Genomic DNA, 23,018 nt, shown 5'->3' with positions numbered 1-23,018 from the left:
TAGGCATAGAGCAACGTAGTGCACGCACGTCTCCATGCTTGCATTCAAAATTCTGGCGGTTACACCCGGTTATTAACGTATCAGCATTTCACATTTACAAAGGCTTTTCTCGTGCTTAAATTAACCTACGATCTTTCAGTGATAATCTCTTAAATGTACACTCCTGGAAATTGAAATAAGAACACCGTGAATTCATTGTCCCAGGAAGGGGAAACTTTATTGACACATTCCTGGGGTCAGATACATCACATGATCACACTGACAGAACCACAGGCACACAGACACAGGCAACAGAGCATGCACAATGTCGGCACTAGTACAGTGTATATCCACCTTTCGCAGCAATGCAGGCTGCTATTCTCCCATGGAGACGATCGTAGAGATGCTGGATGTAGTCCTGTGGAACGGCTTGCCATGCCATTTCCACCTGGCGCCTCAGTTGGACCAGCGTTCGTGCTGGACGTGCAGACCGCGTGAGACGACGCTTCATCCAGTCCCAAACATGCTCAATGGGGGACAGATCCGGAGATCTTGCTGGCCAGGGTAGTTGACTTACACCTTCTAGAGCACGTTGGGTGGCACGGGATACATGCGGACGTGCATTGTCCTGTTGGAACAGCAAGTTCCCTTGCCGGTCTAGGAATGGTAGAACGATGGGTTCGATGACGGTTTGGATGTACCGTGCACTATTCAGTGTCCCCTCGACGATCACCAGTGGTGTACGGCCAGTGTAGGAGATCGCTCCCCACACCATGATGCCGGGTGTTGGCCCTGTGTGCCTCGGTCGTATGCAGTCCTGGTTGTGGCGCTCACCTGCACGGCGCCAAACACGCATACGACCATCACTGGCACCAAGGCAGAAGCGACTCTCATCGCTGAAGACGACACGTCTCCATTCGTCCCTCCATTCACGCCTGTCGCGACACCACTGGAGGCGGGCTGCACGATGTTGGGGCGTGAGCGGAAGACGGCCTAACGGTGTGCGGGACCGTAGCCCAGCTTCATGGAGACGGTTGCGAATGGTCCTCGCCGATACCCCAGGAGCAACAGTGTCCCTAATTTGCTGGGAAGTGGCGGTGCGGTCCCCTACGGCACTGCGTAGGATCCTACGGTCTTGGCGTGCATCCGTGCGTCGCTGCGGTCTGGTCCCAGGTCGACGGGCACGTGCACCTTCCGCCGACCACTGGCGACAACATCGATGTACTGTGGAGGCCTCACGGCCCACGTGTTGAGCAATTCGGCGGTACGTCCACCCGGCCTCCCGCATTCCCACTATACGCCCTCGCTCAAAGTCCGTCAACTGCACATACGGTTCACGTCCACGCTGTCGCGGCATGCTACCAGTGTTAAAGACTGCGATGGAGCTCCGTATGCCACGGCAAACTGGCTGACACTGACGGCGGCGGTGCACAAATGCTGCGCAGCTAGCGCCATTCGACGGCCATCACCGCGGTTCCTGGTGTGTCCGCTGTGCCGTGCGTGTGATCATTGCTTGTACAGCCCTCTCGCAGTGTCCGGAGCAAGTATGGTGGGTCTGACACACCAGTGTCAATGTGTTCTTTTTTCCATTTCCAGGAGTGTATTACCGAAATTTCATTACTCTAATTATGTTTCGGTGTCGTGATTTTTTCCGTCAGTGCATTTTACTATTTGGCATCAGTAACTTGTGATGTACTTCACGCTGTTTGTCGCCTTAAGTTTTATATCGCCATTTAAGCTGTTATAAATTCTTCAGATAGCAGATAATATTCTGCGAAGCGAAATCAGTTAAAATAAAGAAGCAGCTCGTTGCTGTGTACAACAACATTTAGTACTTACGAGCTGTGGGGCATCACCAGGAATAAATGGCAGGTTATAGCTGTGTACGGCTGATACTATTAAGGAATGCAGCAGTGCGTGTCACGCTCACCTTTATCGACAAGGTTGTCGGCCACTGCCTCATCGGCGCCTATGTCCTGCAGCAGCTGGCGGTGCGACAGCTCATCCGGGTGCTGGAGGTAGTACTCTGGCGTGTGGCCGTCCTGGAAAACACAATCAAACAATTGTAATATATGATTTGAAAGCCTACAGAAACAACTATTCGGAGTAGTAACTATACAGTTTGTATTATACGAGGCATATTCAGAGTACCTCCACTGTTCTTTTCAGCTGTCGGATCAGTTTATATACTGTGTCCTGTGTACCATGTATGTCATGCTCAAATCTGCTTATAAATGTATCCTTCAAAGATCTATGTGCCTGTTTCTTGGTTTCATTTATGATTTCATTATATTTTTCTTTTGCTTCCTCAGTCCGTTTCTGTAAGAACTCCCTGTTGCAATTTTTTGTCCTAAATGTTGTTTTACAGTGTTCTAGAATTAGTATCAGGTTATTTGTTTTGTTGGGTTTTCGAGTAAGAGTGTTATTTTTTGTTTTATATATTGTTATTTGGGCTTTGTTTTTCTGTTATAGAGTTATTGTACTATGTTTATGTATCTGAGTGTTAATTATTTTTGTATGGCTGTTTGTTTCAAAGGTAAATGTGCAATTCTGTTTATCATTGCTTGCAAAAATGCCTAATTTTGGTATTTTGAATGGCAAGAATTGTAATTTATCATACGTCTGATGTTGTCTGCTTTCTATGTGTTTTGAAAGTATGCCTGTCATTAATGTTGCCTATTTTTAGGTCCAGAAAGCCAATGGATTTATTGGTTTTCATTTTCCATGGTAAATTTTATTTTTAGGTGTAAGTTCTTGGTGGATTAGTTGCGCACCTAGTTGTGTCCCTTTTATGTACATAACGCATTTTCTGCACATGTGTAATAACAGGTCATTTTCTTTAAAAGCAGGTTTTGTGACCGGAAGACTTTTCCTTTTAGCTTACTTAAGAAAATATCAGCTAGTGTTCAGTCTGTTCTGTTGCCCATGGCTGCTTTATCTGCTTGTTTGTGGATTTTTTCATTAAATTTGAATTAGTTTTGTGATACTGAAAGTTTAAGAACCTCTGATATTTCTTGCACACCTGTGAAAGGTAACTTTCTGTATTTTAGGAGATTTTCTTGTATGAGATCTTTGTTTCGTTTATAGGAGTGTTGGTGTATATAACTATACAAATAATCCTTTGTTTGTAACTTTTTGTCCTTTACATTGATTGACAAAAAATGGTTCAAATGGCTCTGAGCACTATGGGACTTAACATCTGAGGTCATCAGTCACCTAGAACTTAGAACTACTTAAATCTAACTAACCTAAGGACATCACACACATCCATGCCAAAGGCAGGATTCGAACCTGCGACAGTAGCGGTCGCGCGGTCCCTGACTGAATCGCCTAGAACCGCTCGGCCACTCGGGTCGGCATTGATTGACAGTGTTCTGCAATTTTTGCTTGTAAATTTCAATTCATGTATTTTTTTTTTTTTTTTTTTGGTTACGTGGTATGGTGGGCTGTATCTACCGTTTACTATGAAGCTTAAAAGAATCAGTGTTTTATGTATTTTTGGTTGACTCCTTAGTGTTGGTGGCCATACACTCTTAAGAGTGTTAGATTTATTTTCATATTCAATTAACATTTTGTGACAAGTCTTCATTAAATTTTTGGCTTGAGTTGCATATTTATTCATGAGATCTGTTTGCACTTCTGTAATATTATTTTTTCCAAAGAAGTTTATAACTTTATTTGTGTAATCTATGTAGTTAATAATAACTGTGCTCTTGCATGTTTGTTTATTGGATTTGGTTGATGTTAATGAGCGTGCTGTGTCCTAATTTTGTGCATTGGTTATATGTGTTCCTGCTGGGTGCTTCATTCAGGTAGATATCCCCTATCAAATTTCAGTCTCATTGTGATGAGCCTTTCGTTTACTGGTGCATATTACTGTATGTTATCATCCCATTTTCGGTCTATCAAGACTTCCACTCCATTACATCCTCTTTGCTCAGATGTTACTGCATATAAAGTAATCTTCTAGATATCTGGTGCCTTTAACTCCTTTTTTGTTTCTGTGATGATTGCTATACTAATACTGTAATCGTTGAGTATTTTGTTAAGCTCAGTCACGTGTGTCCACATATCTTGTACATTCCATGTGACCACAATGAGTATGTCTTAAGTTTTGTAATTTTTATCTTTTCCTTTGCCTGATCATCATCCATGATTTTCGGTTTTCATCTGAGGATTATTTTGAGGCTTGCGAATATGAAAAGTTTCACATGGACAGGTTGCCAGCATTATTGCATAACCCAAACATGGATGACCACGTTTTGCCTTAAGGATTTGGTCTCCTACTAAGAATGGCTTCACAATGCCAGCGGAGGCTTACTCCACCATGGATGATGAAATAAGAAATGAAAAAGAAAGAGACCTTTGGGCCTCGCAACCTAGTGTAGTACGATTGGGTAGAAAAAAAAAAAAGAGTTGGCCAAGATGGGTTAAGAGACTTAGCTAAAGGCCCATGTGATTGCCACCGACATAGGGAGTTCCCTAGTAAGATTACTCCTTGTTTGGTTTCTCACTGACCAATCTGGCATACATGCGCCTAGGAGGAGCTTAGCCAGTATAGACCAGTGAATGACTGAGACGTATAAGCGTCTCCATTAACGTTACTCTGGAGAGGGTGCCCTCTATGCAGCTCTATTTAAATGGCGCCCCTCGAGGCACTGGTGCAATTGCCGCTGTACCTCCAAAGGTGACTCTCACAGTTGATGGAAAGTCAGGGACGAGTCTTACGAAAGCCAGTTGACAAATAATGCCTCCTAATTGGAAAGCCCCTAAAGATTTTTAAATAAAACAAACGTTATTACGCTACTGGCCATTAAAATTGCTACACCACGAACATGACGTGCTACGGACGCGTAATTTAACCGACAGGAAGAAGATGCTGTGATATGCAAATGATTAGCTTTTCAGAGCATTTACACAAGGTTGGCGCCGGTGGCGACACCCACAACGTGCTGACATGAGGAAAGTTTCCAACCTATTTCTCATACACAAACAGCAGTTGACCGGCGTTGCCTGGTGAAACGTTGTGAAACCTCGTGTAAGGAGGAGAAATGCGTACCATCACGTTTCCGAATTTGATAAAGTTCGGATTGTAGCCTGTAGCGATTGCGGTTTACCGTATCGCGACATTGCTGCTCACGTTGGTCGAGATCCAATGACTGTTAGCAGAATATGGAATCGGAGGGTTCAGGAGGGTAATACGGAACGCCGTGCTGGATCCCAACGGCCTCGTATCACTAGCAGTCGAGATGACAGGCATCTTATCCGCATGGCTGTAACGGATCGTGCAACCACGTTTGCAGCAGCATGGACTATCAGCTCGGAGACCATGGCTGCGGTTACCCTTGACGCTGCATCACAGACAGGAGCGACTGGGATGGTGTACTCAACGACGAACCTGGCTGCATGATGGCAAAACGTCATTTTTTCGGCCGAATCCAGGTTCTGTTTACAGCATCAAGATGGTCGCATCCGTGTTTGGCTACATCGCGGTGAACGCACATTGGAAGCGTGTATTCGTCATCGCCATACTGGCGTATCACCCGGCGTGATGGTATGGGGTGCCATTGGTTACACGTCTCGGTCACCTCTTGTTCGCATTGGCGGCACTTTGAACAGTGGACGTTACATACGCCTGGGCATTGAGTCAAACGGAGCTTGGATGGCGTGTACAGGTACAGCTGCCCGTGCAGCTTCAACACGATACCACACTTCATCAAGAGTAGTGACTGGCGTTTTGTGACGAGCCAATTGCTCGGCCACCATTGACCAGATGTTTTCAATTGGTGAGAGATCTGGAGAATGTGCTAGCCAGGGCAGCAGTCGAACATTTTCTGTATCCAGAAAGTCCCGTACAGGACCTGCAACATGCGGTCGTGCATTATGCTACTGAAATGTAGAGTTTCGCAGGGATCGAATGAAGGGTAGAGCCACGGGTCGTAACACATCTGAAATGTAACTTCCACTGTTCAAACTGCTGTCAATGCGAACAAGAGGTGACCGCGACGTGTAACCAATGGCACCCCATAGCATCACGCCGAGTGATACGCCAGTATGGCGATGACGAATACACGCTTCCATTGTGCGTTCGCCGCGATGGTGCCAAACACGGATGCGACCATGGTGATGCTGTAAACAGAACCTGGATTCGTCCGAAAACATGAAGTTTTGCCATTCGTGCACCCAGGTTCATCGTTGAGTACACCATCGCAGGCGCTCCTATCTGTGATGCAGCGTCAAGGGTAACCGCAACCATGGTCCATGCTGCTGCAGACGTCGTCGAACTGTTCGTTCAAATGGTTGTGTCTTGCAAACGTCCCCATCTGTTGACTCAGGGATCGAGACGTGGCTGCACGATCCGTTACAGCCATGCGGATAAGATGTTTGTCGTCTCGACTGCTAGTGATACGAGGCCGTTGGGATCCAGCACGGCGTTCCGTATTACCCTCCTGAACCCACCGATTCCATATTCTGCTAACAGTCATTGGATCTCGCCCACGCGAGTAGCAATGTCGCGATACGATAAGCCTCAGTCGCGATAGGCCACAATCCGACCTCTGTCAAAGTCGGAATCGTGATGGTACGCATTACTCCTCCTTACACGACGCATCACAACAACGTTTCAGCAGGCAACGCCGGTCAACTGCTGTTTGTGTATGACAAATCGGTTGGAAACTTTCCTCGTGTCAGCACGTTCTAGATGTCGCCACCGGCGTCAACATTGTGTGAATACTCTGAAAAGCTAATAATTGGCATATCACATCCTCTTCTTCCTGTCGGTTAAATTTCGCGTCTGTAGCACGTCATCTTCGTGGTGCAGCAATTTTAATGGCCAGTAGTGTATTTTTCAGCACCCGTCGTATACATCGATCATGGCCTAGAACGGAATCTTATGCTAGGGAGTCGATAACGTGGAGTAGAGTAGGGCGTGTTGCGGCAGTACCTGGTCGAGAGCATCGGCGCGAGCGCCGAGCGCGGTCAGCAGGTGGTAGTAGTGGCCGTTGTCTGCGAGGCAGGCCGCGTAGTGGAGCGGTGTGCGGCCGCGCGCGTCGGTGGCGGCCAGCGTCTCCGGGAAGCGCGCGCCCAGGTAGCGCACGACGTCGGTGTGTCCCAGCAGCGCGGCCGCGTGCAGCGGCGTCGGCCTGGCAGGACAGCCAGCGTCGCGCGCCACCGCGAAGCGACGCCGGTCCAGCGCCGCCTGCAGCTCGCGCACGCTGCCTGCTCGCGCAGCCGCGTGCACCGCTGCGATCTTCTCCTGCACCGCACAGCAAACGGGCTCTGTACAGGCAGGGGCTACCATTCCAGTTACTAGCGAAAATGCTAGCCACACGAACACGAAGCTTTTAAATACAAGCAAGGCGTTATATTCAAAATTACACTAGGATTGACAGCTGTACACTTTAACTTGGCAGCCGGCTGCGAGCGAAAACATACGAGGACTCTAGCCCCGATCAAACTTGTTTGTCATATTCTTTGTTTTCTATCCACATGTTTGTCAAATAAGTTTAAATGGCTCTAAGCACTATGGGACTTAAGGGGGGTAGGACGTCAAACGGGCCGTCTTCGAGCAGGAGAGACATCACAGGACATTTTAATTCCCACTGTCTATACTTTTACGAATAAATTCATAAAACTTTGTCAGCATGACCGGGAAGGATTCAGGATTCACACTCATAGCAGTGGAAGTTCAAAAACATAACAAAATTAATTTTGTTTTACATGTGAAAGTTCATCATTTTTTTCACTTACTATTGGCTGCGTTTGTTGCCGTAGGTACACGTTTCTTCATAAGTGAGAGAGATTCTTCGATGAACTTTTTACAGCATACAAATCATACTTACAGGTGTATGAAACTCTATAAAATATTTAATTTATGAAAAAATGAAGGTGGTGTTTCATTTTAAACTTCATGTTTAGAAAAAACTCAAATTTTATACTTAATTATCCCAATTTTTACTACAGATTTCAATAGATTTGGAAAATTCCAGAATTTCATACACCTGTAAGGTTGGTTTGTATGCTGTGCAAAATTTATCGAAGAATCACCGTTACGTATGAAGAAAAATGTACCTATAGCAACAAATGCAGCCAGTGGTAAGTGAAAAAAGGTCAAATTTCAAACGTAAAAAAAGTATTTTCTTATATTTTTGAACTTCCACTGCTATGAGTGCAAATCCTGAATCCTTTTTGTCCATTTTGACAAAGTTTTATGAATTTTTCCGGACTCAAACGCCTAGTACGTAGCAACCCGTTCTCTCAAACTTAACCTCACTTTTGGAGACGCTGTCATGCTGTGCGTATCGTGTCGTGAAACACAATGTCCAGTCACACTGACGCGATCACCTGCTAGAAGCCTGAATAGCCACCTTTGTAGCACGGACGGCTGTGAGACGTGTGGGAAGGGTATCAGTGAGGTCCTGTAAGGTACCGACAGGGATGTGATGCCGTGTCGACTCCAGTGCCGTCGTCAACTGCACCGGATTTCTCGGTTGAGGATTCCTGGCGCGAACAGCCCAATCGAGGTGGTCGCATAGATTCTCGGCTGGGTTTTCATCCAGTGATTCTGGTGGCGAGGAGAGTACGGTAAACTCATCCTAGTGCTGTTTAAATCACGTACGTACGCTGCGATCTATGTGACGTATTCCACTGTGCTGCTGGTACATGCCATCGTCCCTACGAAAAATAAACTTCATGTAGGGGTGGACACGGTCATCAAGAGCAGATGCATACTTTTGATTCTCCATTATGGCTTTCAGAATGCGAGATCAGCAAGGGAATGTCACGAAGACATTCTTCAGTCCATAACGTTCCTTCCTCCGGTTTGCACCCTTCCGGCGAATATTTGCTTTCAGACGTTTCACGCTGTACACGCCAATGACCTTCTGTCCGATGGAGCATAAAATGTGATTCATCTGAACAGCTCACCTGTCACCGCTGAGATGCGGTATTCGAGTGCAAATTTCAGCCTTCGTCGCCTATGAATAGCAACCAGCGTGGGTGCGTGCGCCAAGCGCCTGCTGTGGAGAGCCATACGCTGCAACGTTCTCCGAACAGTCGTTGAGGTTACACTGTTGGTAGCCCCCTGGTTCATCTGGGCGGTCAGTTGCTCAATAGTTACACGTCTATTGGCACGTACACATCTCCACAGCCATTGTTCACCCCTGTCATCCTTGGCCCGTGGTGCACCACAGTTGCCTCAGCGCCGCTTTTGGGTAGTGTCATTTTCGAAACCAGTCTTCATGCCGTTTTGGACATCAGATAAATCACTCCCTAACTACATTACGGCAACGACTGCACTTTTTCCGCCCCCACCCCCTGCCGACACGCTTTACATACTCTCCACTGCTAGTGTTGTCATCTGCCGTCTTGAGTGGTTCAAAAAATGGTTCAAATGGCTCTGAGCACTATGGGACTCAACTGCTGTGGTCATAAGTCCCCTAGAACTTAGAACTACTTAAACCTAACTAACCTAAGGACAGCACACAACACCCAGCCATCACGAGGCAGAGAAAATCCCAGACCCCGCCGGGAATCGAACCCGGGAACCCGGGCGTGGGAAGCGAGAACGCTACCGCACGACCACGAGATGCGGGCGTCTTGAGTGGCACTTGCACGTTGACGTCGAACACAGTCAGTGGCCACATTAATGTTACTCGGCCGTCTGTTTTGTCACTAGTGGGAATCGTTACCAATGCAGACAAAGCGTTTATTGAATTGACTTGTGCACTGTGAAAAAAAAAGAAAAATAAGAAAAAACGAGATATTCGGTCAGGGAATGGTTGAAATTGTGAGAAAAACATACCCATGAAAATATTCTACAGGAAATGTCACACTCAGAATTTGACAATTACATAAATTGTCTGTGAATGGACAGTCAAACTTTTAATAACACGTCAGAATTATGTCGCACTCACACTGAAAAAGAAGACACAGCTAAGCGGTAATATATTGCTTTCTACGTGGTCCTATAATAGAAATTCATTAAATACCAGCACATGGGAACATTTGTATCGTTTGTTGGAGAACTGGAGAGCTCCGATATTTTTTTTTTTCATTCTATTCTTGCTTCTATTTGTGTGTTGAATACTGATGTTCGTATTATTCTCTTCCTGCATAATATATGGCTAAGAAAAATGCAACGCCTCTACCATTTTGGAAGCTTCCAGTGCTCTTTTGTTTGTATCCTTGATCGTAGTTTTCACAGTAATGGAAACTCACAATACATTGAGATAAATTGTAGTAAAATCTGTTTCTCTCTAAACATATGGTGCGAAACATCAACAGAAGCAACATCCGCCAAACTGGCTTTTAATTAAAATTTCTCTCAGACATGTCAAAAACGATCTATGTTTCACGAAGAATTCAAACAAAGTAGCACAATACCAAATTGTTAAGGCGTAAAGTCAAGCGCCGGCATGCCAGTCGGAAACGAGAGAGCAGAGAATGCTGTGAAGAAGACGTCAGCCAAATTGTAACAACACCAACGCTATACTATTGTACATATAATAATTTTTTCTTCTGATTTTCGATAAATTAGTGTAATCGATGTTCTGATTTCATTTCTTTTTTGTTTCATGCCATTATGCTAAAGAAACTGTAAACAATTTTCGATTTGAATATTAATGTTTATGTCAAATTTCAAGCAATATTGTGATAGAATTGAAGTGTAACAAATGTCGAGACTGTTGTAAGATGTTAAAGTTGTAATTGTGTGTCTGGTCCATACGTAGGCAATGAATTAGGATATGTAGAATGCAAAACCTCGGGTGAATACCCTGTCTGTAGGGGAGCGGTAAAAGGCGGATGGCAGGCGAGCGCGGGAAAATGCACACGGGCGCTGCACGGCATAACGGGCTCAGCAGTAGTAGTCGGAGTTGGGCATCGGTCTGAGAAACACGTTCTGGATCGAGGAGGCTCTCCTGGAAAACGTGATTTCGTTGAGCCTCGGATGGGCCGTTTCCGACGCCTATACAGCATGGCAAAATTCCATAGGCACTAAATGGAAAAGTATTGCGGCGCTATGAAGAAGCAAAGTGCCGATACATCAAGAGCCATTGCTGTGATTGCATGTGTGCTCTGTGCCTCGCCATCTCGCCGCCTGCCGACCGCCACATCGATACAAACAGGTTGAAACTTTTAGTACTGTATTCGTGTGGACCAGTGTTACTTTTGTTCCATAATGTTCAATAACAACTTAAATTTTACCAGAACTGTCCTATCAGTTAATTATCCTCACAACTAACCTAGACAGGGTCCTTTCCACATGTTGTGCAATCCGAGTGTCCCGAAATGAAGATTTAAAATTTATGTTAATAATAATTACCTGCCGACCTATCTATGTTAGAATGATGTTTAAAGAACTTTGTTGTTAATGAATATATAGGTAAATAATATAGGTCTGACAAAGTTGGAAGATAATGTTGAAATTGGTTTAGTAATGAAGTTTAATTAATTTGAGACAAAAATAATGGTAGTTAAATGAGCAGGAAATAAGACAAGAAGAGTAGTAACTCATATATTGGAAATATTGAGTGCTTAATGATTTCAATAATCAAAATTTTCAATACAGTGATCATAACAGTTTGAGGGTCCCCCCCCCCCTTTTTCTTTTCTATTCATTTGAATTCTGAAGTGTACTGAACTGATTTGACCAGCAAAGTTAAAGTCAATATAAAACCAAAATTTATCAGTGTTTTACCTTTTTCAAAATTGACATTGTATGTGTGTTTCGAAAGTGCTATTTCTAGGGTAACCTATGTCCGATTTTAATCAGATCAATAGACAGTATGAAGTTTGTAGTAAACATTATAGTGTAATGTTGTGTATTTATGGCTTGTCCATATTAGTACAGAAAGTGAAATATTTAGTTCAGTAGATTTTCTGGTTCTAAAATTTACCATATTATGCAGTATTATTACGTGTTGTTTTGTATGAACGTACATCAACTTGTACAGGGAAGAAACTCAGTTAATGCCTAATTAGGCTGGCGATCGTATTATTAACAATTTGGTAGCATCTGCTGTGTTGTTTCTTGTCCGTCCTAACGTGTGGTTGCACTCTGGAATTGCTTGACGTATCATTGTTATTACTGAGTGGGTGTACGTCTGATTTGCCTCCATTCAGGTACACGCGGTCAAAATCTATACAAAAATCCTTTCTCTTAAGGTGAAGCCCGTCAACTTACCATAGTACAGGCTTTAAAGAGTATCGTGTGCATTAGCGCAGTGTTACAAACTGCATGCTGACCGACCCTTCTCCAGGACGACAACGCAACGGCAGCGGCCTCTATGCGAAGAATACATAAGCGCCGCGCCGACTGGTCGCGGCCCAGTTCTACAGCAGCATCATGATTAGGCACTTCAAGACCAGCGACTTAGGAATTGTATATACTGAAGAACATTGTTTATTTTGTCTGTCGCCATTTGCTTGCAACACATCTGTTTAACACAAAGTATTGTCATGTACTTTTCGTAATAAAAATCGTTCATACGATTTGCTTGAATTGTTGTTTAGCGATCCGAGAAGTAGGTTTCTTAGGCACCCCATCTTTGGCACCTAGGCTTGATTCAGCACAAATAATTTGACAAAATAGTAAATTTTAACAATGTGTTTGACCGTATTTAGGCTTCTGGGGGGAGAGGAGCAATGTGGGGGAAGAAACACTGCCTCCCCCCCCCCTCGCAGCTCTGGCAAACTACCAGAATTGTATCAAGGGGGGTAGCGAAATAGCGCTATCAATGGTGCAGAGGAAAAAAAAAAACAGCAAGAAAGAATTTCAGAATTAACCTGAAGAGGTACGTCAGTTCTCCTAGCTCTCGTGTTCCTATTTTCTGCCTATAAGAAGGAACTGTTCCCTCGGCCTGAAACTGTAAACGCGTGCTGTTGTCACAATATCATACCATCCAGGTAATGTCGCAAAGGAATGATAACTACGGAACAGACTTCTATTGCTAATATTGCCTGCAAGGCGAAAGTGCGCCTGATTCACACAGGTGCCACCTGTCGTGTCCTGACATAGGTGGGAGAGGGAGAAAAGTGGTTACTGGTCAGTCTGCGCTCCCGAGCGGTACAGAGCAGAAGGCAGAAGGACAATTCACAGTGAAGGCATTTGATTGTTTTCTTCTATCTGAGCCAACACTGGTACAGGCATTTGCTAGAAATGCAGGTGGTGAGACTTGGTAGGGAACTCGTTGTGGAGACTCTTGGACAAAAGGGGTTTTGAAATTGTTGTTTATTCCAGACAGGACTAACTAATACACTGGAGGCTAGTTCTAGGGTTTAGTTAGGTCCCCTCTACTGCTCCTAAGGCGGGCACGTTAATGCAGTTGCACTAAGTCCGTATTTGGTATCAACATTGTTCAGCTGAAAGCTAAATGTAACTGCTCTGCCAAATAAGGCTTGCAAAATTATTGTTATATGTCACTTAGCCCCACCCCTCGGGCTCTCCGGAGTAGGGACTGCGAGGTCAACAGTTTTTTGGCATTCTCGCTCTCTTTCTAACCCTTGTGAGCCTACTGACGTTGCTATTCTCAGGGCTGGTATCAAGCTGGCTTTATACGCTCATACGTGCCTGTTGGTTACAAAGTTCTACGGTGGCAACCTACCACAGCGTCTAGACGACATATGAAGTTACGTGTTAATTCCTTGAAGATTAACTAACGTCCTGGGACCTAGTATGAGGGTGTCTGCATTTTAGCAAGGCTCTCCCTTTACGGTTTACTTCATATAACAATATCTCTCCTAGTTTCGTCTGCCCTCAGCATCATCTCTGCTTCCGCGCCTTGGAGCGCCTGTCCTCCTTTCTCACAGCTTCAAGAGAACACTACGGTACCATGGAATAATCAATATATTACATACCTACACTGCTCGCTCATGTTTAACAATGGAGATCTTGTCGCTTCTTCGCTTCAGTACTGTTGGATCTCAAACGCAGGGAAGCGGATGCTGAAGCAAACATGATACCTGAGTGAAAGTTTCCGATCTTTACCGGTTTATGCCGACCATTCCCCATCAGCAAAGGCATTCAAGCCATGGTGCAAATATCTAGAATTTAATTCAGGCCATTAGTGCCAAATATTCTAACCACCCATCACCTCTTCCCCTTGTCAACCAGCTTACATTTCTTCTATCATCAGGGTTCGTACCCGCAATCCCCCATCGAGTGTTGTCAGCACTTTAAGCATTTTAAGTAGATGGCTGTAATGGAATTCCTGAATGCTGAATGTGAAACTTCGATCAGTGTTCATGGACATCTGACTAATGTCTCTGTGTGTGTTACAGTGGACAGCAAATTCTGGCGCTTGCCCTGCCGCCGTGCATAAAATGCAAACATCATTAGACGATCGCAATTGGAGCATCTGCAGTGACTGAACAAACATTCTACGTGATGGATATATATTTCTCTTTTTCGAGAACACGAAACAAATAGTTCTACACAATAGAGCAATATCCTAAGGTCATTACCGAATTCACCCACTAAAAACTCTGATACTTTTTCATGAAATGTGGCGAAGACTGAATAAGCACAACTGAAAACACAAAATTTGGAAGGTAAATCTTTCCCCGTCCTCTATTCAGACCAGAACTATCAGTATCAGACTCCAACATGCTTAGGCCATTAAAGGAAACCAATAGTAGTGGTCGGTTTGCAGTTCGGGAGACTGAAAATTGCGTACACTGTTGACCTAGCATCAGAGACAGTACGTGTTCGAAGGCTTGTAAATACTGTTGGGAAGAAAGGCTATTACACTGAAAAGCGGACAATACCTCCTGCATGTAGTCACTATGTACTGCACAACTGAAATAGAAAAAAATTGGGAGATATTACTTTCTGACAGACCTTCTTATACAAGATGGGCAAACCAAACCTGGCCTGGAGTTTGAGTATAATGAGACTGACTTAGTACTGATCCAGATTAATGAACATCACGGAAGATACTGGAAATGCCATTGTTGACGTCGATGCAGTGCTGTGCTCGATTTATCAAACTGTGAGTCATGCTGTGGTGTATGGGCTGCTTGAGCAGCAGATCTGCAACGTCTCTCATATCTGTGGTATGCGTACAGCCCAATGCAGAAGGGCGTTACATCAACAAATGACAGAGCTTCAGTCACGCTCACTGACTTGGGCAGCTGGCAGCAGTGTGAACGCCACTAGATGTCACCAGCCCTGCGTACCTGTTTTGTCCGCAGGTTTTGTGATCCAAAATAGTTCCTCTAATATCTCTACGCAGCGGGGATATTTAGGATGCCACAACGCTGCTCCAATCCATTCTTCTGTTGAGTTCTGACCACTAAGCCATCCGGACACAGTGGTCATTGCAACTGCAAGGACTACCCTAGACCCGCCAGACCCAAATTCTCAACTTATCCTCACACTACAAATGTAGTGCCCGTTGCCCATTATCTTGATTACTCGCGACATTTCGCCTATTCCCATAAGAGTTTGAGCATGGTGTGCATCTGCACTGAAGATATCACTGGTCATCTCGCCTGAATTATATGTATGTTATGCAGTGTCAGTCAGAACCTGTGCTACGTACAAAGCTATGCCATTCGTCAGTAGCCGCGCGGTTTGAGGCGCCATGTCACGGATTGCGCGGCCCCTCCCGTCGGAGGTTCGAGTCCTCCGTCGGGCATGGGTGTGGGTGTTGTTCTTACAAGGGAACCTCCCCATCGCACCCCCCTCAGATTTAGTTATAAGTTGGCACAGTGGATAGGCCTTGATAAACTGAACACAGATCAACTCAGAAAACAGGAAGAAGTTGTGTGGAACTGTGAAAAAATAAGCAAAATATACAAACTGAGTAGTACATGGGCCACATAGGCAACATCTTGGACAAAATGAGCTCAGGAGCGCCGTGGTCCCGTGGTAGCATGAGCAGCTGCGGAACGAGAGGTCCTTGGTTCAAATCTTCCATCGACTGAAAATTTTACTTTCTTTATTTTTGCATAGTTATTATCTGTCCGTTCGTTCATTGACGTCTCTGTTCACTGTAATAAATTTAGTGTCTGTGTTTTGCGACCGCATCGCAAAACCGTGCGATTAGTAGACGAAAGGACGTGACTCTCCAATGGAAACCGAAAACATTTGTCTCAAGGTCATAGGTCAACCGATTCCTCCACAGGAAAACACATCTGATATATTCTACACGACACTGGTGACGGCATGTGCGTCACATGACAGGAATATGTTGTCGACCCACCTAACTTGTACACTTGGCGAATGGGTAAAAAGATTCTTCTACCTTACCCGATTTAGGTTTTCTTGTGGGTGTGATAATCACTCCCAAAAACGTGATGAAAACGTAAGAGTTTGTCACATAAACTGAAAATAAAAAATTAAACTTTTCACCCGATGGGAGATTTGAACCAAAGACCTTTCGTTCCGCAGTTGCTCACGTTACCACGAGACCACGGCGCTCGTGCGGTTCCATCGTCCTTGATGTTGCATATCTTGTCATGAACTACTCAGTTTGTATATTTTGCATATTTTTTCACAGTTCCACACAAGTTCTTCCTGTTTTCTCAATTGATCTGTTTTCAGTTTTTCAAGACCTATCCACTGTGCCAACTTATAACTAAATCTGAGGGGGGTGCGATGGGGAGGTTCCCTTGTTAGCATAAGTTAGTTCAAGTATTGTGTAAGTCAAGGGACCGATGACCTCAGCATTTTGGCCCTTTAGGAATTCACACACATTTTAACATTCGTGAGCCACTGCCAACAGACAGAGTTGCCATTGTTTTTCACCACTACCACTAGTAGTGGCCTTCGCATTGGGAGTAACCAGGATTTTGGTATTAGTCGTCAACCTTATCTTCGTACAACGTTCTTCTACCAAGTAAACGTTAAGCTGTATCTTGTGGGACTATTGGCATGGTGCCATGCACGGCACAGGTTCTGTTAGAGACTCTTATTGAAGCACTCCAGGTGCAGCCAGCGCTTGGGCCAGAGCTCGATGGAAGACTGGCTTGGAGTGGCGCTGCTCCACCCTAAATACCCAGGCATGTTAGAGATACTAGAGGAACTATTTTCGATCACATGGCCCACAGAAGCGAAGAGATCCTGATATAAGACTTTGACTGTTTCATCATTAAGACCTTCAGCCTACGTTCAGACTTGTGCAAATTCAGTGCTAGTTACGAAACTTTACGATCTATTGTAAGTCATTAACTTTTCTCCAAGAGGAACTTTCCATTGATGCATTTATTAATAAAACTGTTCTATATTGTTTACCTCGACCTGAGCTGTGCCTGCTCTTTGTTTTTGTTCCATTTCGGCTGGTCATGAGGATTTTTCAGGTCCTAACACCTCCATCAGTTTTAGTGCTACCTCCAAGTTCCGTCCCTTAACATTTGGTGACGAGGATTTTTCGGGGCCATGCGCTTCTTTCGGCTCCAGTACCAAGTTCCGGCCCGAAGTAAGTAATATTTTTCTGTGTACTTGACCAACTAGCAAGCATATTCTTCACCCCAGACTATCTGTGAGTGTATTTGTGTGTGTTCTGTGTGTGTGTGTGTTCTGTGTGTGTGTGTGGGGGGGGGGGGGGGGGCTCCCACGTCGCGATGAGTTTGATAGTAATTTTCTGAACAACATATCTAGTTTCCAGATGTTCATCCTCAACATGGAAGCGACGCCTCAGGTCCAATCTTTGCTTTCCAACATACAGCAAATGTAGGTTATGAAACAGCTGGTTGACATTTCCACACCAGAGATTCGCAGCCACTGTCCCAAACGCTGTTCCAGGGTGAACCACATCTAGACATGTCTGCCATAGTTTCCTGCTTCTGGCATAGCATTAGAACCGTTGGACAGCATCGTCATAACTCCGGACGATTCCAGCAACCCTCCCCAAAGTTCCTCCTGGGTCAATCGTTACTGGACAAAACCATAGCAGTTTCCTCCTTTTACAGCACCTAAAACTGTGTCCACATGTGCTCTCATACACAGTCTTTCCAACGTCTATTACAACACCTCTCTGTAGGTGCTTTGATTCACTACCACCTGGCACATCCGGTATCTCATCCACGCACTAAATATCTGATACAGCATTATGAACAGGGCCCTCCAACCAGTTCGAGATTTAGACATTTTAGTTTGGACAGCATTTGGCACAATATCCGTTAGCAGGACATCCAAAAACTGTAGCAGTCAATGTCAAGACGAATAACTGCTTGCATAAGAGCCAGAGGCGAACAAAATGACTTGTTCTATTCGTGAAGTTCTTCTCTTGAATAAATTACCCAATATGTCTGAATCATTTGTATGCCTGTGTATGTACGTCACATCTACCGATTTCCGTCCCATTCGGATAATTCCTTCGTGGTGCGCTGTTTTTTTTTTTGCTTTGTTTTAGAATGTGTTTTATCATATTAAGTAAAATTGGTATTGTTTGGTTTTATTTGGACCTGCACGGAATTGCATCAAAATTTACATGCTTCATGAGGCAAAGAAACCGGTACACCTGCTCGATATCGTATAGGTTCCCCAAGAGCACGCAGAAGTGCCGAAAAACGATGTGGCACGGACTTGACAAAGGTCTGAAGTAGTGCTGGAGGAAACTGACATCATGAATCCTGCAGGGCTGTCCATAAATCCGTAAGAGTACGAGGGGGTGGAGATCTCTTCTAAACAGCACGTTGCAAGGCATCCCAGATATGCTCAGCAAAGTTCATGTCTGAGGAGTTTGGTGGCCAAAGAAAGTGTTTAAACTCTGAAGAGTGTTCCTGGAACCACTCTGTAGTAATTCTGGACGTGTGGGGTGTCGCATTGTCCTGCTGGAATTGCCCAAGTCCGTCGGAATGGACAATGGACATGACAGGATGCTTACGTACGTGTGTCCTGTCAGAGTCGTATCTAGACGTGTCAGGGGTCTCATATCCCTCCAACTGCATGCACCCCACACCTTTACACAGCCTCCACCAGCTTGATCAGTCCTCTGCTAACATGCAGCGTCAATAGATTCCTGAGGTTGTCTCCATACCCGTGCACGTCCATCCCCTCGATACAATCTGAAACGAGACTCGTCCGATCAGGCAAAATGTTTCCAGTGATCAACAGTCCAATGTCGGTGTTGACGGGCCCAGCGAGGCGTAAAGCTCTGTGTCGTGCAGTTATAAAAGGGTAGACTAGTCGGCCTTCGGCTCCGAAAGCCCATATCGATGATGTCCCGTTGAACGGTTCGCACGCTGACATTTGTTGATGCGCCAGCACTGAAATCTGCAGCAATTTGCAGATGGGTTGCACTTCATCTACATCTGCATCTACATGGTTACTCTGCAATTCACACTTACGTGTCTGGCAGAGGGTTCATGGAACCAATTTCATACTACTTCTCTACCATTGCACTCTTTAATGGCGCGTGGGAAAAAGGAACACCTAAATCTTTCCGTTCGAGCTCTGATTTCTCTTATTTTATTATGATGATCATTTCTCCCTACGTAGGTGGGTGTCAACAAAATATTTTCGCATTCGGAAAAGAAAGTTGGTGATTGAAATTTCGTAAATAGATCTCGCCGCAAAGAAGACCGCCTTTGTTTCAGTGACTGCCATCCCAACTCGCGTATCATATCAGTGACACTCTCACCCCTAATGCGCGATAAGACGAAACGAGCTGCCCCTCTTTGCACTTTTTCGATGTTTTCCGTTAATCCTACCTGGTAAGGATCCCACACAGCGCAGCAATATTCCAGCAGAGGACGGACAAGTGTAATGTAGGCTATCTCTTTAGTGGGTTTGTCGCATCTTCTAAGTGTTCTGCCAGCAAAGCGCAGTCTTTGTTTGTCCTTCCCCACATTTTATCTATGTGGTCTTTCCAATTTAAGTTGCTCATAATTGTAATTCCTAAGTATTTAGTCGAATTGACAGCCCTTATATTTGTGCCATTTCTCGTATACCCAAAATTTATCGGATTTCTTTTAGTACCCATGTGGATGACCTCGTACTTTACTTTTTTTAATGCCAGTTGCCACTTTTCGCACCATAGAGAAATTCTCTCTAGATCATTTAATAATTGGAATTGATCATCTGATGATTTTACTAGACTGTAAATTACAGCGTCATCTATAAACAATCTGAGGGGGCTGCTCAGATTACCACCTAGATCATATATGTAAATCAGGAACAGCAGAGGGCCTATGACACTACCTTACGGAACGCCAGATATCACTTCCGTCCTACTCGATGATTTACCGTCTATCACTACGAACTGTGACCTATCTGAGAGGAAATCACGAATCCAGTCACACAACTGAGACGATACTCCATATGCACGCAATTTGTTTAATAGTCGCTTGTGATGAACGGTATCAATAGCCTTCTGGAAATCTAGGAATATGGAATCGATCTGAGATCCCTTGTCGACAGCACTCATTATTTCATGGGAATAAAGAGTTGCACAAGAACGATCTTCCTGAATCCGTGTTGGTTATGTATGAATAAGTCATTTTCTTCAAGGTGATTCATAATGTTCGAATACAGTATATGCCCCAATATCCTACTGCAAATTGAGGTCAGTGATATGGGTCTGTAATTCAATCGGCTACTCCTATTTCCTTTCTTGAATATTGGTGTGACCTGTGCTACTTTGCCGGCCGGAGTGGCCGTGCGGTTCTAGGCGCTACAGTCTGGAGCCGCGTGACCGCTACGGTCGCCGGTTCGAATCCTGCCTCGGGCATGGATGTGTGTCATGTCCTTAGGTTAGTTAGGTTTAAGTAGTTCTAAGTTCTAGGGGACTGATGACCACAGCAGTTAAGTCCCATAGTGCTCAGAGCCATTTGAACCATTTTTGTGCTACTTTCCAGTGTTTAGGAACAGACCTTTCGTCAAATGAGCGGTTGTATATGATCTGTCACGCCGAACGATTCTCTTCATTCGTCGTTGATCCCGTTCTTACAGCGATGGCGGAGATTTGATGTTTTACCGGGTTTCTGATAGTCACTGTATACTCCTGAAATGGTCGTAGGGGAAAATCCGCACATCATCACGACATCGGATATGCTGTGTCCCATCGCTCGTGCGCTGCCTACAACATCACGTTCAAACTCACTTAAATGTTAATCACCTGCCATTGTAGCAACAGTAACCGATCCAACAACTGCGCCAGACACTTGTTGTCTTATATAGGCGTTGCCGACTACCGCGGCGTGTTCTGCGTGTTTATATATCTCCGTATTTGAATATGCATGCCTGTACCAGTTTCTTTGGCGCTTCAGTGTATGAATCATAGTGTTGACGTCTTACCACACAATTTCTCCCAGCAAAGGATTCGCCACACCTAGCATGGGCTACCGCACTCCCAGGAAATCCTGTACACAATCCGCCCGACTCTAATATTTCAGTACAACAATGGACGCAGTACTTGATTCGACAGTGCTTGTGAGATTTTGTTGAAGGACTGTGGGGAGAGTTGACTTCCTACATCTAGTCCACGGCACTCTGAGCCTGCGAGAAAAGGTGCTAAACTCTACTAGAGAGGTGATAGAACACTTAGAAAATGTAACAGAGCTTCTAAAGAGACTGCCTGCACAACGCTTGTCCCTTCTCTTCTGGAGTACTGCTGGGGGGTCTCAGATCCTTACCAGATAGGATTAACGGAGTAGATGGAGAAAGTTCAAAGAAGAGCAGCACGTTTTGTATTATCGCAAAATAGGGCAGAGAATGTCACTGACATGATACAGGACTTGGGGTGGACTCTACTAAAACAAAGGCGGTTTCCATTGTGACGGATCTTCTCACGAAATTTAAGTCAACAACTTTCTCCTCCGAATGCGAAAATAGTTTGTTGAGCCGACCTACATAGGGAGAAACGATCATCATTATAAAATAAGGGAAATCAGAACTCGCACGGAAATTACGATTATTCCTCGCGGTGTTCGAGACTGGAATAACAGAGAATTATTGTGAAGGTGGTTCTATGATTTGAGAAGTATAACAAAAAAAATTTATTACCCTGCTTGTTGGTACCCTCCTGTGCGCCTACAGAACGCAGTTCGTGGTCTAGTGGTTAACATTGCTGCCTGTACAGATCCTGGGCTGCCGTGTTGGACTCTCGACCGGATAGGGTATTTTCTCGGCTGAGGGACTGGGTGTTTCTGTTGCCCTTAATCACCTCATCATCAGGGACCGAAAGACACCGAAGTGGCGTAAAACGGAAAGACTTGCACTAGGGAGCCCAACCACTCCATGCCAATAATAGTATACGATCATTTCATTTTTTTTGTGCCTACGTAGGTAGGTTGCTTTGTGGGACTGACCATGTAGGCGGGGACGTTGTCGAGGAAGGCCTGTACGTCGGGGTGGTGCGCACGCAGCCCCGCCAGCCGGCCGCCGTCGCCGCTGAGCACCATGGCCGCCAGCTGGTCGACGTCGCCCGCCGCCACCAGCCTCGACACCTCCTCGTCTCCCGCCTGCTCTGAGTCCTCTGGTTTCTCTTGCTCCGCGTCTTGCTGCTCGTCCTCCCCCGCCGCGTCTTCGTCGTCCGCTTGCTCGCCCTCGTCTTCCTCCTCGCTCCGCACCTGTCAACAACGGCGAAACTATCGAGCAACACGCGGAGAAGTCAGGAGCGTGTCTGTTGAAACAGAAAATTACATTTACAGCTCGAGTAATGCAGAAACTAGACAACTGGACTAATCGTACTGGAGCACTTCCAGTCGGTTATGCCTCACACTATGGACGACTGAGACTGGGACAAACATAACCACACTGCACAAAATGCAGGGTGTATCAAGAAGAATCATCCTATTTAAAAATCATAACTATTATCTTATTTGAGTTATGTACGTGAAGAACGTACTGTTGGAAAGAGCAAACTCTCGAGTTTTACATGGTTCCAGCTAGGTAGCAGCAGTGTGCGCCCAGTTCAGTTCTAGTAAAAATGGTGTCAGGACAACAGAAAGTGTTTTGTATTTGACGTTCAGTAATAACGTTCAGCTTGACTTTCGTACTAGGTATGGTGTGGATCCTCCTACAACACTGAACATTAGACGATGGCACGAGCAGTTCCGAGAAACAGCTTGTGTGTGTGAAGGCAAATCGCAAG

General features: G+C 45.0%; 1 protein-coding gene across 1 annotated transcript in view; it reads right to left on the bottom strand.

The window, feature by feature from the left end:
• LOC124606083 overlaps positions 1–23,018 on the bottom strand; it is a 375,104-nt gene that overhangs the window by 159,620 nt on the left and 192,466 nt on the right. The window contains exons 7-9 of the mRNA XM_047138048.1: positions 22,234–22,494; positions 6,923–7,234; positions 1,910–2,021 (exon numbers count right to left, since the gene is read on the bottom strand). Of these exons, the coding sequence (XP_046994004.1) occupies positions 1,910–2,021; positions 6,923–7,234; positions 22,234–22,494 (685 nt within the window). The remainder of the gene's footprint in view (positions 1–1,909; positions 2,022–6,922; positions 7,235–22,233; positions 22,495–23,018) is intronic.

Source organism: Schistocerca americana, chromosome 3, assembly GCF_021461395.2.
Source record: "Schistocerca americana isolate TAMUIC-IGC-003095 chromosome 3, iqSchAmer2.1, whole genome shotgun sequence".
Classification (NCBI taxonomy): domain Eukaryota; kingdom Metazoa; phylum Arthropoda; class Insecta; order Orthoptera; family Acrididae; genus Schistocerca; species Schistocerca americana.
The sequence above is the reverse complement of the archived record's forward strand: the minus strand, read 5'-3'. Positions and strand labels throughout refer to the sequence as shown.